The sequence below is a fragment of the Pygoscelis adeliae genome, unplaced genomic scaffold (assembly GCF_000699105.1).
Source record: "Pygoscelis adeliae isolate BGI_AS28 unplaced genomic scaffold, ASM69910v1 Scaffold209, whole genome shotgun sequence".
NCBI classification, from domain to species: Eukaryota; Metazoa; Chordata; class Aves; order Sphenisciformes; family Spheniscidae; genus Pygoscelis; species Pygoscelis adeliae.
Window position 1 is genome coordinate 3631081 of NW_008825538.1, and position 16031 is coordinate 3647111.

The window sequence follows — 16031 nt, forward strand, 5'->3', positions numbered from 1 at the left end:
CTAACAGTGTTCATGTAGTACATTTTATGAAGTTCTAGCGTTGCTTATCATTGCAGTAAGTTTGTACCTGCACCTCAATTAAAGGGCAAAGCACATGAACTGAAAATGGAAAAAGCAGAAAAAAATTAAATACCTGTCCCTGCTTCCAGCACTCCCTGAAGACATTCCAATTACTTTCATTGTTGGGATCTTGAAGGCATAGCAAGCGGTTATCACATAACCAGTAGTGAGGCGTATCAAAGCCCATTATCGTAGGCTTTATAGTCAGTCCTTGAGGTTTCTTAGGCAAGTCTGTAATGGTTCTATTTTGCACCAGGGAAGCAAAAATGTCATCAAGGATTTTGGGTGTACTCTTGAGTCCATTGTCTGTCTGAATTAAAAAAAACAAACAAACAAACGAGAAAGAAGAACAAAAAAAAGAAGTTGGTGCACTTTTCTGTTGCCTTGTCCTGCAGACTTTCAAGAAGGTATTTGCCACTTTCAAAATTTTTCACTTGAGCTCACAATCGTGCAGAGAAACAAAAATCTGCAGAACTTTGCTGTCTAGAAACTCACCATCATTAAATGCCAATGCCATTTTTGACACTTTGTCTACAGCATTCTGGCATAAGAAGTTCTGCTCTGATTTACATTTCAGCAACGCTGCAGAAAACCATGAAATGCAGCACGGAACAGGACTTGCTTTATATCAAAGAACAGAAATGCGGTTTCATCAAGGAATTCTCAAGGCAAATATTCTACCCCACCATTCTGAAGTCATATCTGTAAGAGCAAACAAAGCCCAGGAACACCTGAAGTGAACCAGTCTGCAAACGAGATATGAGAAAGATAGTCACCCACCACAGAATATTTTTCCCTCCATCCATAAGTTCCTTCTTTTGTGAGTCTAAGGGACATGCCAATTAATGCACCTGCCAGACACTAGCCTAAGTAATTCACCTGTTTTATCACTTGGTTCCCAATCCCTCACCAAGCGAGACTTGCTCATAGCACCACTAAGCTACTAGTCCAGAAAGCACTAACTGAAGCACTGCAACATAGACACTGAATTAAGTCCTTTTTCCCAAACAAAGACAGAATTTTACCTACAGTGACAAATGTCTGTAGCAGTTGTTCACAGGTTTAGAACAGTAGTCTAAGCCTGGTATCAACTCAAACCTGTAAAACAACATTTTTCACATACCTTTCCTCCAGAAGAGTTCAACAGATTCCGCAAGAAACCGGTGTTATTGTTGCTCACAGGTGTTAATATTGCACTGTTGAATGTCTGCAGGGCTGTAGCAGGCTTAGCTAAACTAGGGAGTGTCTGAAGTGGTTTATTTTCATTCTTTGAAATAGGTATGAGGAGTTTCTCTGAAATGAAGAAAAGAACACATCTGAGAATGAAGCAAGGATTAATCCTCTGAACTATGAGAAGTATATGCTTTGGATTTACATGCTTTGGATTTTTTTTTTTTTTTAAGACAAGATACTCCTGTATGCATACATGTAGATATGTACATAAAGAGAAAGATACATGTATCTGTCTCCTCTCAATACATTTAGATGAAATACTCTTTTCACTTAACTTTTTCAATACTCCAAAGTTTTTAAAACCACATGTTCTAAAGTAAATACATTCTCAAATTGAATTTTCAAGAATACTTGCATCAATGGGATGTTAATCCAGTTTTCAAAAAAGAATACGCTAACCCTGCCAGGTTTTACTCCAAGTCATTGCCATGGACCAGTTTTGCAGTACAGGCACTGAACGCCCATCCCAGCACGCAGATTGTATCATTCTCAACACACAATGTCACTGGGTTTGATCTATATTCTTCTGACAAAACAGCCACAAAGGGTTTACTCTTCACTGGTTCTGCACCTACCTTTGTTTTCTTTATTCACGTTTCCACTTGTTAGGTTTGATAGCCAACTTAATGAAGGAGAAGTATTGACTGAAGTAGTTTGTTTACTTCCAACTGCTGATTTTAGAGGAGGATCGTGCGTAGCGACTTGTGGGCTCAAGACAAAACTGTTATGTTGAAGGCTGGTCCTCTCTCCAGCTACCAAGTTCTGAAAAAAACAAAGTGAGAACTTGATTAGACACAAACACTCTACTCAAGAAGGGGAAGCAAGCCCTTCCAAGTCCAATTTCATTCTTTTACCCAAAAATGGTTTGGCCCTTCAAAAAAAAAAAAAAAAAAAATCTGTTCTCCACAAGAGGTCAGCATTGCATCTCAGTATCGGCCAGAGATGGAGATCCAGCAGGATTTGGGATCTCCCAACTTGAAGAGCAGGCAACAGAGTCCATCGCCGCTCAAGACAAGCACAGGAAGCTTGAGTTTCCCAGATGCATTTTCTAGGACTGCTTTGGGAACCAAAAGCAATTTTAATAGCTGCTCTCTCATAATTCTAGTGATGTTTCAGACCAGGGCTAAGCTGGAGGTCTAGTTCAGTAGATGAAAACAAATACATAGGGCTCCCACATTTTTGTCTTAAGAAGGTGGCAGAAGTCCACTCACATGCCAGGTCTAACATACAGCTGCATGCGAGTGCAGCATCGGCCTGGCCAGCACAACCCAAGCACAGGACCCACTGTACACCTCCTATGCAGTTGATTTATCTACTTGTTTGGAAATTCCAGATAAAACAGGCTAACCAGAACTACTGCTTTAGCCTAGAATTCCTGCATGACTGGCTAAATTTTTCCTCTATGCTCAAAGACTTTCCAAAAAGGAAATTATTCTGCACCTGCGTCTACCTATTGCTAGGTTCTTTATTTTGTCTCTTAATGATGGCTGATGCTCGGTAAGGATTCCAAACATAATATAAAATGCCTCAAACTTTAATAAGCTTATCCTCACCCAACCAGTGCAGTGACATAAAACGAAGTAGTATTTACCTAATTTTACAGAAAGAGAGGCATAGCTAAATTTCAATGCAGCTGTTTGTCCAGGGTCACAGAGGAAATCTCGAGAAATAGAAGACTGAAGCTAGGTCAGTCACAGGCTAAATTTTGAATCACGTAACCGTCTTCCTCGCTTTTAACACTTCACAGTATTTTTTGTCTCTTCTATTGATTACCAACACCAAAATCAAGTTCAGCCTGCTTCTTACACTTAAGAGAACACATTTATTCTCAAAATAAGTTTACAAATAAGCAAACAACAAAATTAAAATTACTTAGTTCAGCTGTTTTCTTGCAAGATGCAGCAAAACTAAGCCATTAATTTGTGCTCTATTTTCAAAAGCAAAAAAACCCCTACATCCATTTATAAATAAACATATGGTAGGGCTTTGTTTGTTTGGTTTAATATAACGAGCAGCAAACTTCCTACCAGGATTCCCAGAGAAATCAGTGCTTCTCCATACTGCTCTAGCCCTCACAATTTTATTCATGTTTAGTTCTTTTATGAATTCCAGTGCTCTTCCACCCTACTTGTTCTTTTAGATGCTGCACGTATCACATCTCCAGGACCCAAGGGATATAGTCTACACTTCGCAACCATTCCCACTAGTCTGTTCTTAAGACTCTTCTCTTAAGGGTTCTCTCAATCTAATCCTATTTTTGCTCTAAAAAATCCTCACTGAGCATTTTTCAGGGATAGGTCACTTACTGAGGCATCAGCATGTCAAAGGGACACATGGCGATTTCCCCCAAAGAACTGCATCAGAAAAGATGAATATTGAACACAAATTTTGAACAAAAACCTACAGGGTGGGGTTATCAGTAGAGGTCAGGATTGGCATACCTACAAAGTCAATTACCATTGGCTTCAAATATGGGTAGCAGACGGAGGCAAACCTATACTACACAGACACAGTGTGAGACAGTAGCAATACCTGTTTGGAATCCTCCTTTAGAGTTGGCTTTGATAGTGCCTTGAACTGCTTGTTTGCACAAGGACAATTTGCCTTTATTCCCCATTTTGTTCTTACAGAGTGAACAATATCACCAACATCATAGAGAGCTGAAGGAAGAGAGTCATTAGTGAGCTCACATGTAATTAGAACAGCCAACATTCAATAACACTTTTTAAGAAATTGTGTATGCTATGCAGGTAAACAATAGTACACAGGCACAGTTCATCATTAAACAACAAGTTTTGCTACTTCTTTGTAAAAGTCAAAGATAATAAAATAGCACTAAGTACACAGGCTATTCCAGTCTTTGGACAATAAATACTAAGCTTTTACTAACTTTATTACTAAAAAAACCCCTCACTCAGTACAGTGTCAACAACATACAAAAGACAGCAAAAGCCTACAGCATTTTTTCACCCCAATCAAATATTTTAAATACCTTTTCCAGGAATTATTTGCGTAGGCATTAGATTCTCTGGTTCATGTACCTGCCCCTTCACACATTTAAACCAGGAGAAAGTATCAGAGTCATCATCTGTAAAACAAAACCATTAAATCGTTTTATTAGCACATCTTTCATCCTCCCCTGGAAAGCTACGTATTTTACTATTACCGATATACCAAACCACAGGTCTACAACATGTTCTTTTTGTCGGGAAGGCTTATTGTCTTGTTGTTTAAGGTTGTTATTGACTTCCAAGTTCAAAATGCATGTTTTCTTTCCCCTCTCCCCGCTTTGTTTAAAGTAGCAATATGCATTCTCACCTTCATGTAAGCTTTTTTTCTTCATCCTGTAACAATCCACACACACGCCAAAGCCGCACTTAGAGCAGACCCAATGAAGGTTGAAGATTGTGGTGTCACAGACATCACACATTTCTCGAACTCCACGAACGGCACGCTTCCAGGCTACCTGTCCTGTGGCAATTGACAGATTAGTCAAAGGGTTAGTTTAAACAAAACAAAATATTTGCATGTTAAATATAGCTACATTAAAACACTTTAGTAATATAAAAACTCAGACTCATTTTTGTACTGGAACTCCAAAACAAAGCCTTTGCTGTTACAGATTCAGAAAAGTAGGCCCAGAACAGGGTCTAAGCAATCAAGACCATTTTGCTTTCCCCTGTGCAGCACCAACTACATCTGTTACTCCTGACATGTACTTGCCCAAGTTAACACGGACACTGCTGACATTCTCCTAAGTGGAAATTCCACAGCTACCCTAGAAAAAAATTAAGTTACTACTAGCAAGCTAAGCTTAATGTCTGGCTTGCCACAACCAGCTTGTCCTTGTTCTCTATTCAATAGCATAGTGGGCAAGTAGTTCTCTTCCTTTTAGTAGGTTTCCTATATGTTTATAGGCAGATATCAGTCCACCTCAGAATGGGGAGCTCTTCTCTGAAGAAGTGACCACTGCTGTTCAGGTTTCTTATGTACCCATTATATTCCACCTTTCCTCACCCAAAGTCACTTCTTCAGTTCACCCAAAACATTCCAAATGTTGACAGATCTTCCAAAAAAATTACAAGCCCTTCCATGGCTGCATTATGTACAGATTATTCTAGCCTGATCTTCATTTCATTATGTCACCAGCTAGAAAACTAGACTAGACAAAAAGCACACATCTGCCTCCTCCCACCTCCTTCCACACTTGTAACTTCTCTGAAACTTTTCTGCCCACAATGTTTCTTAATTTTAAAAGCACGTTATAAGAGACCATGTCCTAACGTGTGCTAAAAAAACCACACCAGGATCCAAGACATCTGTTGCTTTTCTTCTGTATAATGCCCATTAACTATGTATGGAACAAAACTAGAATAGCTTGGCACAATTTGTTCTTAAGTAGGAGGTAAAAATTGTTTGACTACTTGCTTCAAAATTCTTCCAGGAGACAGAGGTCTAAATATCACCAGCTCCATTCTTCTCTGCCTTTTAAAAACATGCACTATATTTACCATTTTCTAGGCCAATCCTCCAATTTCCCCGAAATAGGATGAAAGGGGTTTTTTGTTATCTGTTGCATGTCATTTCATATTTCAGTTTTCTGAATTTTGTCCTTTTCCACTCCTCCTATGCTTTTGTTTCCTCTCTGTAGTCTGACCCTGTCTCCTCTTTCTGTAGGTCTCCTTTTGGCACCTGGTGGCCAAGGAGCAACGTGACCTAACAAGCTGTTCTTTCTACACTGGTCAATCTTTTACTACACGGGGACAGTTTCACTTATGCTTTTCTACTAATCCTTTAAGGAACTCTCTTTAAGGAAGCTCTCACAAATAATTTTGTCCCTCACACTTGTTTGTCTTGTGGCTCTACCTACCAGTCTGGTAACTCACCGGTAAAAGAATGAAGGGCTGACCCTGAGACATACGGTGCAGTGCAAAAATATTCAAACATAAACGATCCCCTAAAAAGTAGTATCTGGACAAAATATTTTGACGTTTTGGGAAAGGTCAGTTTGTAAGAGACAGAATTTTTATGAAAAGCTATCATTTCAACTGAACTCTGCCAAGAAAGTTTACCATAACTTCAAATCATGGTGGCAGAAGAATCTACCTTTTCCCTGTGTCAACTGAGTGAGCACTCTTTCACTGAACTGTTCAAAGAAGAATGAATATCTAGACCGTAAAGTTCTTCTTTCCTACCCAGAGCATTAAAAATTTCCTCCATTTTAATGAAATTGAGTTCCCTTACTCTGACCAGCCAGGGCAATAAACAATCAAAGAGGAATTAATGACATCTTGCTCCTTTCAAACCAACTCCAGAACTCATGTGTCTTTTTTTAAGCAGACAACGTTTCTTTCAGCAGAGGATGTTTCTTGTAGGTATGCTAACAGATGCATCCTCTGCTATTAAGAAACACCACACCTCCTCTTTGTTTAATGAATTCCACCCAAAATTTCATCCTTCTGAAAGTGTTTCAGTAGTCCAGTCTGTACCTCTCACTCTGGCTATTGATACTTTGGCTCTGCAGGCCTGAATATGTTCGAGTTCAAGTGAAGAGCAGAGCTTGCAGATTCCAAGTAGTCCAGGGTAAGACCCCACAGCAAGCATTTCTGAAATATCTCAAGTCTTCCCTCCCCCTTTGAAGGGCATTCAAGCCTGTTCGTTTTTTTCCTTCTATTCAAAACCTTGGAGTGACTGGTAAACTGATATAATCTTTACATAATGTCAATAACTACCCAGATGCAGAAGACATTGGGTAGACAGTCTTCTAAACTGTACTGCATCTCGGTCATATAGTTATAATCCAAAAAAACCAAACATCGTTTTAAGAGTCATTCTACTCTGAGAAGTGATTATGCGAGATCACAACCTTCCTTCTCCATCTGTCTGCTCATGTTTCCCACAAAAAGGTTCTGATGTGGCCAAAACCCTGTGTTTGAGGATGCAAGGTTTGCCCTGTCTGTGCTGATGAGGCTCAGTTACCCCATCAGTAGCACCTCTCTGGCCTAATCCCAGTAGGGCTGTACGTATGATCACTTGGAACAGTCCTACTGGAAAATTTCAGGTGGAGGAAAAAGATTTCTTTACTGACTTGACAGGCAGCATTAGGTCCGTTATGCAGTAACAACAGCATAGGACCAAAGCAATCTAACAGAATCTGTGCAGTCAAAATGAAAGCTGTATTTCATTTACATGCTAAGAATAGATTGTTGTCAGCTGCCTGCTATTTAATTTTTTTTTACACTTCATTTCATAACAGAATTACACTCTGCAACATGAAAAGTAATTTGATAAGTTGAGAAAAGTCTTCTGACATAAAGAAGGGTAGAATTACTTTCCCCCTGTCTGTGAGCAAAGAGTTGTGGACACTAGCTCACACTAGATCTTGACCATTACCTCTCTGAGAAGAGAAGGAAACACTCAAGTCTTACATGACATTTCCAAAGCATGCAATATATTTCACACAGGTCAGAAGCTTGAAGTTTCACATAAAGCTATTAAAATACAGATTATTTTAATAAAAATTTATCTTACTGTGTGGTTCAATTGTAGACATAACTTCTTTTTCAGATATCACTAGCTGACAAAAGTGGTCTCCGATGTTGGCTAGGATATACTTTGCTGTGTCGAGATCTAGACCCACAACATTTTTTGATAAAGGTAGCCACAAGCTAATAGCCTCAGGGTCATACTTATTTGGAGTTAAGAAACCTTCCTCACGCAGTACTCCATGCTTATTAAACTGCAACCTGTGGAAAGAGGAGGGGAAAAGGAGAAAAACCCATCACTTCAAATGTTTTATTAGTTTACATTCATCCCAACGAGTCAATGCCTGAACCGTAAACATGTATACTGTATGACAGGGAGTTTAACACTTAATGGTTGCAACAGACATAGGTAAACATACTTGTCATTAGCATTAAGCATGCTTAACGTACTGCTTGTTTAAAAAAAAAAAGACTCAAAACATCATTTTTTAAAGTAAGGTAGATTTCCTAAAGATTTTTTTTATTCACACAAAACCAAATCAGGTTAACATAATTTTTGAAGTGCATTGGCATTAAGAATCACATCTAGAGGAGGTAACAGCACGAATCTAATCTAGAACTATGTACAACTCACAAGAAACATTAGAACACCTTAAAAATACAATATATTTCAGTAACAATTAATTTGGAAGTAGCTGCCAAAAAAAATCCAGCAAAGCTTGAGTAAGATTCTCGAGTGATTCTGAGCAGGTGGAAAGAATGAGATCTCTATTGTTAGTAGTTTATTAGACAAAAAACAAAATCAAGAGTTCTGCTCATGTTTTCAGGAACCTTTATACTAAATGCTGTAGAGGGAAGTTGACTTCCGATGACAACATGTGCTCACTACAGTGTTAAGTGCAGCAAGAAAACACGTGCTGCCAACTGATATCACCAGACAAACGCCATCTTCAGACTGCAGATTTCACATTCAATAAAAAGAATTTCATCAGATTCAAGTTCTAAACTGAAGGATTCGATTGCTGTGAAGTGCACTGCAAGTCTGGATTTTTACCCTGAGAAGATGAATTAGCATAGTCTGTTGTTACTCTGGTCTCACACATTTTTGAACATTTCAATTAATATCAGATTATCCCAAGATCTGAGGTTAAATAACAGATTAGTAACACATCTTCATTTTTTTTTAAACCTTTAGCTACAAAATGTGCAAGGGTGACGGTGTTGCAGTGGAAGAAGAATAAACCTCAAGAAACAAATGAAAGAATGGAAGAGTATTTTTTTTTCGTGATCTTTGTAACCTTTCTGCTTTCAGTTTTCTCTCTTCAAAAGGTCTTCAGGCCGATAGCTTCTTTTTATTCTACCCAAAGACTCAAAAGAAAGTCATTCCTCCGAAAATCAAAAGGAAAACTGAGAATAAGTAAGTTTCCCATCTCCCTTGTGATAGCTAGTATTTTTGCTCTTGCTCTCTAATATCACAAGCGCTACCTTCTTCCCATAAAACACAGTCCATGCCTCAAAGCTCAAATGGGTGTGGGGGGAAATAAAAAGAAGCATGCAACAACATCTGGACATGAGATCAAATAGTTCATGGCAAAAATTTACACAACTTGAAAACAAAGGAAAGAACACGTTAAAAACAGCCAGACACTGCAGTTTGACAACATCCACCCTGAGCTTTCAGACAGGCTTCAAGTAACAGTTTAACCTCTTTTTGAAAGGGTTCCTCATGGTGTCTTAAGACCTAAAGAGATAAAACATCAAAAGACCTTGACTGTTCAACTAAAGAATCAGGCTCTGGGGGCTGTGGGTGGATCTGAAGCTGCAGATCAGGTTTGGAAAAGCAACCACCGCTCCACAGTCACCAGGTTTTCCTTAAAATTGCCTTGCTGACCCTCCCCATCTGCCCTCCTGAAACCCAGTGAGTGTACTGATTAAACGTTTCTATGGCAAGCTTAAAGAAGTGGCACAAACTCTCAAGTGTAAAGCGGAACGAAGAAAGGAGCAACACAATGTAAATTATTATTTTGCCCATCACTATTCCATGACTCCAGCTGAAAGCCTCTGGCCACTTAACTGCAACTCTCCCACAGCAGCAGGTATGTGTCTAACATTTCACATGTCCAGCTGCTAAACTTCGGGAGACATGCACAGCATCTACCCTCTCACAACTATCTCCAATACTACTGAGCTGTAGCACTCAAACAAAACTCATGTTATCCCCATTGGCACTCAGCCCAGAATAGCAAAATAAAGAGCTTGAAGTCCTGCCAAAATATTTTCTACTCAAATGAAGCAGTTAAAAAATTTCTAAGGCCTAAAAAACCGCAGGCAACCTCTCATTAGTTAGGTATATTAGCCTTATAGCTTAACAGCTACACACTGACATCTAGCAGTTTTGAACCAGAGACCTAAATGAGACCACTTTGACCAAATAACTGTTTTTTCATCTGTCCTGGAAGATGACGATCCATGTTACAGCTAACAGTGAGCACTCAACAGCCCCCCTTTCAGAAAAGGAAAAAAGGGCCTATGTCCAACTCAGACGTGGGGCATGTTATTGACATTTAAAGAATATCAAGGTTTATATAGAGTCAAAATTGTTCTTACCTTCTAAAGTGAAAGAATCGACAAAAGACAGTGGAGTCTCTTTGCTCTTTGTTCTTCCGGTAACTGTCCAAACGACATTCCCTGCATTTATGCAAGTGAGGTGCGATATTATTGCAGGAACCATCCTGTACAAATGCTTCTCCACTTTGCTGCAGCTTCTTCACCTTAGAAGCATCTGCTAAAATTGACTTGCGAACAATTACTGCAGGGAAGAGTAGTGTAGATTAGACAAGCTTCAGTTTCTCATATAAAGGTGCAAGCAAATGTATTTCAGTGAAAATCCATGTCGACTTTTCCTATAAGTTTCACATTACGCTGAAACAAAGTTATGCTAAAATATTTGCAGTTGGCAGAAACTTCTTTTCAGGTCAGTAGAAACTTTCTCAAGCTACAGTTCCACTGGAGCACAGTCTGTGGGCCCAAGTTTCGTAGCTCCTTTCGCTCCTCCACAGAGGAATATTTTGAAAGAGCATCTGCTTTTAATGAAAGTTCTTCAGCTATCAAGGCTGGAGTACCTCAATACTGAGTAGACCAGGGCGTGAAGCGACCACATTTCACAAGTAATGAAGATAAAGTACAACCTGGCCATTTCTCAGTCCTGTTTTCACCCTTCACGATGCAACGGCTTTCAGCATCTTACTATAACAGATGCCAGACATCTCTCTTCCTCCCACACATTGCGGATGAGGCCTAGCAGGACACAACAGTGACTGCTTGGCTGGCTGTGTACCCGTGTTAATTATGGAATAGCATGTGGTAATCCAAGACCAAGCAACATGAGATTGGAAAGAAAGAAGAGGTGGGTGTGTAGGGAGATTCCCAGAACCCTGAATGATCAGCTATACCGCCTGATGCACAGCGCAATATATAATATCAGGAGTCCAGCTCCTTAAACAGCTACAGCCTTTCCTATTCTGTCCCATGTGGAAAACTCGAAGAGCTCACCAAGTGGAACTGGGCCACTAAAAACATAGAAACAAGGTGGGTTGTTTTGGGGTTGAGTGGTTTTTGATTTTTTTTTTTTGTTGGTTGGGTTTTTTTGTTCGTTTTGTTTTCAGAAGAGTTATTAAATGAAAGCCCCTCTTGAACAAAGCTTTGTTGGGAACAACTTTCATCTCTCATCACGCTTACAAAATTTAGGGCCATTGCTAAAACAAAGGCAGTCTCATTATGCCATCAGCATTTGCATTCCAAACAGAACCTTGTTTTTGTAACCCGTTTTGCCATTCTGTTCTTGCATACATTTTGTAACAACTTATTTCTAGAAATTAATGATTAGTTAGCCCTTTTCCTTTATAAGGAAAGGACATTTTTCCTCAAGTTTGTTGCATTCCCCTTGTAAAAGAACCTACAAATGACTCAAATTCCAGATTCACTCACACAATTTAAATTACTAATTTTGCGTTCCTTGCAAAGGACCTACTTGCATGTAGTTACACAGAAACTACAAGGACTTTCAAGTCACAGGAAGTTTTAAAATACTTACTATTATCCTGGACCTTGGCATTTCCAGTCCAAAAGCTTTCATTTTCATTTCTGTCATAAAGAATCTCATTTGAATTTCTTCTAATAAAAAATTCCATGTCTATCAGTTCATCAATCTTGTTTCCTTTGTGGCTGTTCTGGCTATTGCAATTGCTTTGTGATTTAACTCCAGACTCAGTAAAAGAGAGAAGATGAGCATCTGAGGTTGAGGGTCTACAATCTAAAGTCCGCTGCAGTTCAACAGTGCTACTGACTCTGGGTATTGCTATGGAGGAGCTAAGATGTTGCAACTGTTTTACAGAAATGCACTCTTTTGGAAAGTTTGTTGTGGGCTTCGTAAGAGGTTCATTTGTATTTTTCAGGTTGGTTCCTTTTTCATTAGCTGAATCAGTCAAAGATGAAGATCTTGACGTTGTCAAAGAGGTATATTTACCATTTTGATCATTAAGATTTTGCATTTGTTCTTTAGATATAAACCCCACTTTAGGAAAGGCCGTCAGATCTTCTTTCAATGGTTTAATTCCAGTACTAAGACAAGAAGGATGAGTTTCCGGTAAGCTTCGTCTGCATGTGCTGAAACACACGACATGCATTAATTAGACAAAGAAAAAGGTGTCAAACAAATCAGGGCATCAGCTGCTCAATCTAGTCACATTTAAAGCTTGAAAGAAGAAATTTAATCATGTACTTTGAATTCTGATGTTCCAAAATTTGAAGTTTTGTGTGAGGTTAAGTAGGTTTGTGTTTCTGAGTTGTTTGGGGTTTTTTTGTTTAGGGGTTGGGGGGGGGGGGTTTTTGTTTTTTGGGTTTTGTTTTTGGTTTTGTTTTTTTACTGTAGATCTTTATATATAGAGGTTGAGAAATACAGCCAGAGAATGGATTAATTTGAAGAGGAAAAGGAATGGAGTTGGTTTTGGTTTTGTTGTTGTTTGTTTTTTTTTGGTGGGGGGGGGGGGGGGGGAATTGTTTGTTTTTGTGGGTTTTGTTTGGTTTTGTTTTATGAGTTGGACAGAATGATAAAGCTGTACACACATGGAGACACATACAAATTTAGGTACTGCTGCTACTCCGCTACCTGCTCTCACAATCACACAAAAAGCTCAAACGAAAAAGATCATCTTTTCCACATTTGTGAGATATATACACAAAACTAAGTGGAAAAAGCCTTATACGACTTCTTTTAAAGCTAAAACACAAAATTTGAGATTTCCTGTCACACTATTTCTACCGTATATGTTCATTTTTGTGACAGAATTGGGGGCACAAGCACAAAATGCTAACCTTCAAATTATGCAAGTTAGGAAGGAGCTGTGATTACATTCAGGAAAACAGTTACGTGGTACAATACAGTTCCCATACTTGCTATAGTCAGAGAACTGAATAAAACATACTCTTCATCTCAGGCCCCTGCCTGCCTTTCCTCCTGGCAGAGCTGATGTAGAAGTTTGTATTTTGGAGACATTTATCTGATTGAAAAATGCGTTGACAACATGACTTCTAGAGCTAGATTTATAGTGGAAATGCAGCATCAGCTCAAATTTGTTCAAGGAAAGTTTGGAGTGGGAAACTCCGTACTGGAAGGTTTTACACCCAGTTGGACATTTTCTAGCCTCCTACAGGTAACAAAGAAGTTTAAAGCCACTGGTGTTCAACAGAAGTATAATTGAGGACCTGTACTTGATCTGCAAGAAGCTAGTGTAAAGGACACCCGCCTGAATGAGTTCTATTTTTCTTGGGGGCAGGGGAGGAATGTGTTTGACAAAAAGTAGGCACCACACTTATGTATAACCGATCAGTTTACAGATGGGTACAATGAAGCAGTAACATTGGCTTGTGACATTGAAGGGCAACTACCTCAAAGTTAACCCTGGTAATGTGCACTCGCAGCCCAGAAAGCCAACCATATCCTGGGCTGCATCAAAAGCAGCGTGGCCAGCAGGTCAAGGGAGGGGATTCTGCCCCTCTACTCTGCTCTGGTGAGACCCCCCCGCAGTACTGCGTCCAGCTCTGGAGCCCTCAGCACGGGAACGACATGGACCTGTTGGAGCGGGTCTAGAGGAGGGCCACAAAAATGATCAGGGGAATGGAACACCTCTCCTATGAAGGAACACTGGGAGAGTTGGGGTTGTTCAGCCTGTAGAGGAGAAGGCTTCAGGGAGACCTGATTGCAGCCTGTCAGTACTTAATGGGGGCTTATAAAAAAGATGGCGGCAAACTTTTTAGCAGGGCCTGTTGCAACAGGACAAGGGGCAATGGTTTTAAACAAAGAGGGTAGATTCAGGCTAGATATAAGGAAGAATTTTTTTACGCTGAGGGTGGTAAAACACTGGAACAGAACACCCAGAGAGGTGGTGGATGCCTCATCCCTGGAAACATTCAAGGTCAGGTTGGACGGGGCTCTGAGCAACCTGATCTAGTTGAAGATGTCCCTGCCCACGGCAGGGGGGTTGGACTAGATGACCTTTAGAGGTCCCTTCCAACCCAAACTATTCTATGATTCTATAGAAAAGGAAAACATGGCATAAGCAAGCACGTTACATATCCAGGACAATTAAATCTAACACTTTGCCAATATTACAGAAGACTAGTTACTACAGTTCTTTAAAATGACCTCCGAGTTTGTTTTGCCAAGAACTGGAGTTGTTTTTGGAGGAAAAGTCTGCGTAAGCATAAACTGATTGCTTACCCCTGAGGAGTTTCTGCACCAAGATTGGGTGGTGAGTTAGCTGGCAGGGGCAGGCCTTGATGCCTTTGGTCTTTATTAGCAGGAGTACATCCTAGCAATGCTTCACCCAACACTGTTGGTACCGACTGGACATGTCCCTGACTGGGAGAAACCTGTAAGGGCAATTTTAACGTTAGGAAAATTCAGGATAACAGAAACACTGCTTTGCAGGGTTCAGCCTAAAAAGAAAGATACATTAATGCTCTTCCCACAGTGTTTAATAAAGCTCGTTGAAGACCATTCCTCACTCAGTCTGCAAAAATAGAAAGACCTTAGAGTGTCCTTTTAAACCTTATAGGTTCCATGAAACACTGTTCATGTTAATTCATTTTCCCCCCAATTAACAACAATTTTTTGGGGGGGAAAGGAAGGTGTATTAAGAAGGTGGAAAGGAAGATAGAAAGCTCTGCTCTTCGTAACTGCCAGTGCAATGATCTTTCTAAAATAATTGCAGTAATCAGAATTCAGAAATAGCTTTCAGAGCTCATCTGAAAATCTTAGAGAAAATTAAAACTGTGAAGTTAGTCTGACATTACCAAAAATCTAGATGTGAGCTTCCCTGTAGTGAGAAAATCTTTGTATGAGGATTCTAGAAAGCGTTAAGTAAAAAAATCCTGTGCTGATTGAATCACCAGCCTTACAAATCTACAATTCTTTTAGGAATACAACAGGCCTACCAAGTCAGCAAGTGTCTTTAAAAACAGTAGTTTTCTGTGGGGCTCCTTCCTCAGCTCTAACATCCATATTCCACTCTCACATGCTCAGCTTACTACTGGAAGTTACACTACAGACTCGTTACCATCAACTCCAAAGTATTTCCTTTCTGCTTTGGTATAACACAGCTGTCAGGCATCAAGACAAGCTCTCAAAAAAACACTGGAATTAATTAACTCCATATTAGAAATCAGAGTACTATCACATACTAAGTAAAACAAAAAATATGGCTTCAGCTTATCACTCCCATATATTCACATCCACCAAAATCAGTGAAACAAACAGAGCTTCTGTTTTCCGTACTAGTAAGTACACTCACTTGTAACCATTTTGAGAAAACAGTTGCAAGACATTTCGCAGAGTACAAAAGTGATAAAGGATCCAGTCCTTTGAAGGAAGGCAGACTAGAAAATTAGAAGTAACCAACTTCACTACTTTAAGGAAAAACTATGCTGAAACAAGCCATGAATTCAGATCATAACTTCTGCAGGACATTCTGAATATGAAATAAAGACCGGCTTTGTGTGTATCAAGCAGGCTGCTCAATGGCTGAATATGCAGAAAGCCAAAGACTGGCAAACTGAGCGCCAGAAAGATGCTAAAGGTACTCGAGCACGAGCTATAGAAACAACATAAGCAGAGTATGACTGCAACACACTAGCTACTTCATGCTGATTTGCTGCATGCTCTTCCTCAGCACTAAATACAAGGCAGATCACTCT

The 16031-nt window shown here is 39.6% G+C and overlaps 1 protein-coding gene across 1 annotated transcript in view; it reads right to left on the reverse strand.

Moving 5' to 3' along the window:
- The window catches only part of KDM3A (lysine (K)-specific demethylase 3A), a 32380-nt gene that overhangs the window by 6564 nt on the left and 9785 nt on the right, over positions 1–16031 (reverse strand). The window contains exons 8-17 of the mRNA XM_009331879.1: positions 14557–14708; positions 11872–12443; positions 10386–10587; positions 7825–8039; positions 4612–4764; positions 4286–4381; positions 3826–3953; positions 1869–2055; positions 1184–1353; positions 134–370 (exon numbers count right to left, since the gene is read on the reverse strand). Coding sequence (XP_009330154.1) covers positions 134–370; positions 1184–1353; positions 1869–2055; positions 3826–3953; positions 4286–4381; positions 4612–4764; positions 7825–8039; positions 10386–10587; positions 11872–12443; positions 14557–14708 — 2112 coding nt within the window. The remainder of the gene's footprint in view (positions 1–133; positions 371–1183; positions 1354–1868; positions 2056–3825; positions 3954–4285; positions 4382–4611; positions 4765–7824; positions 8040–10385; positions 10588–11871; positions 12444–14556; positions 14709–16031) is intronic.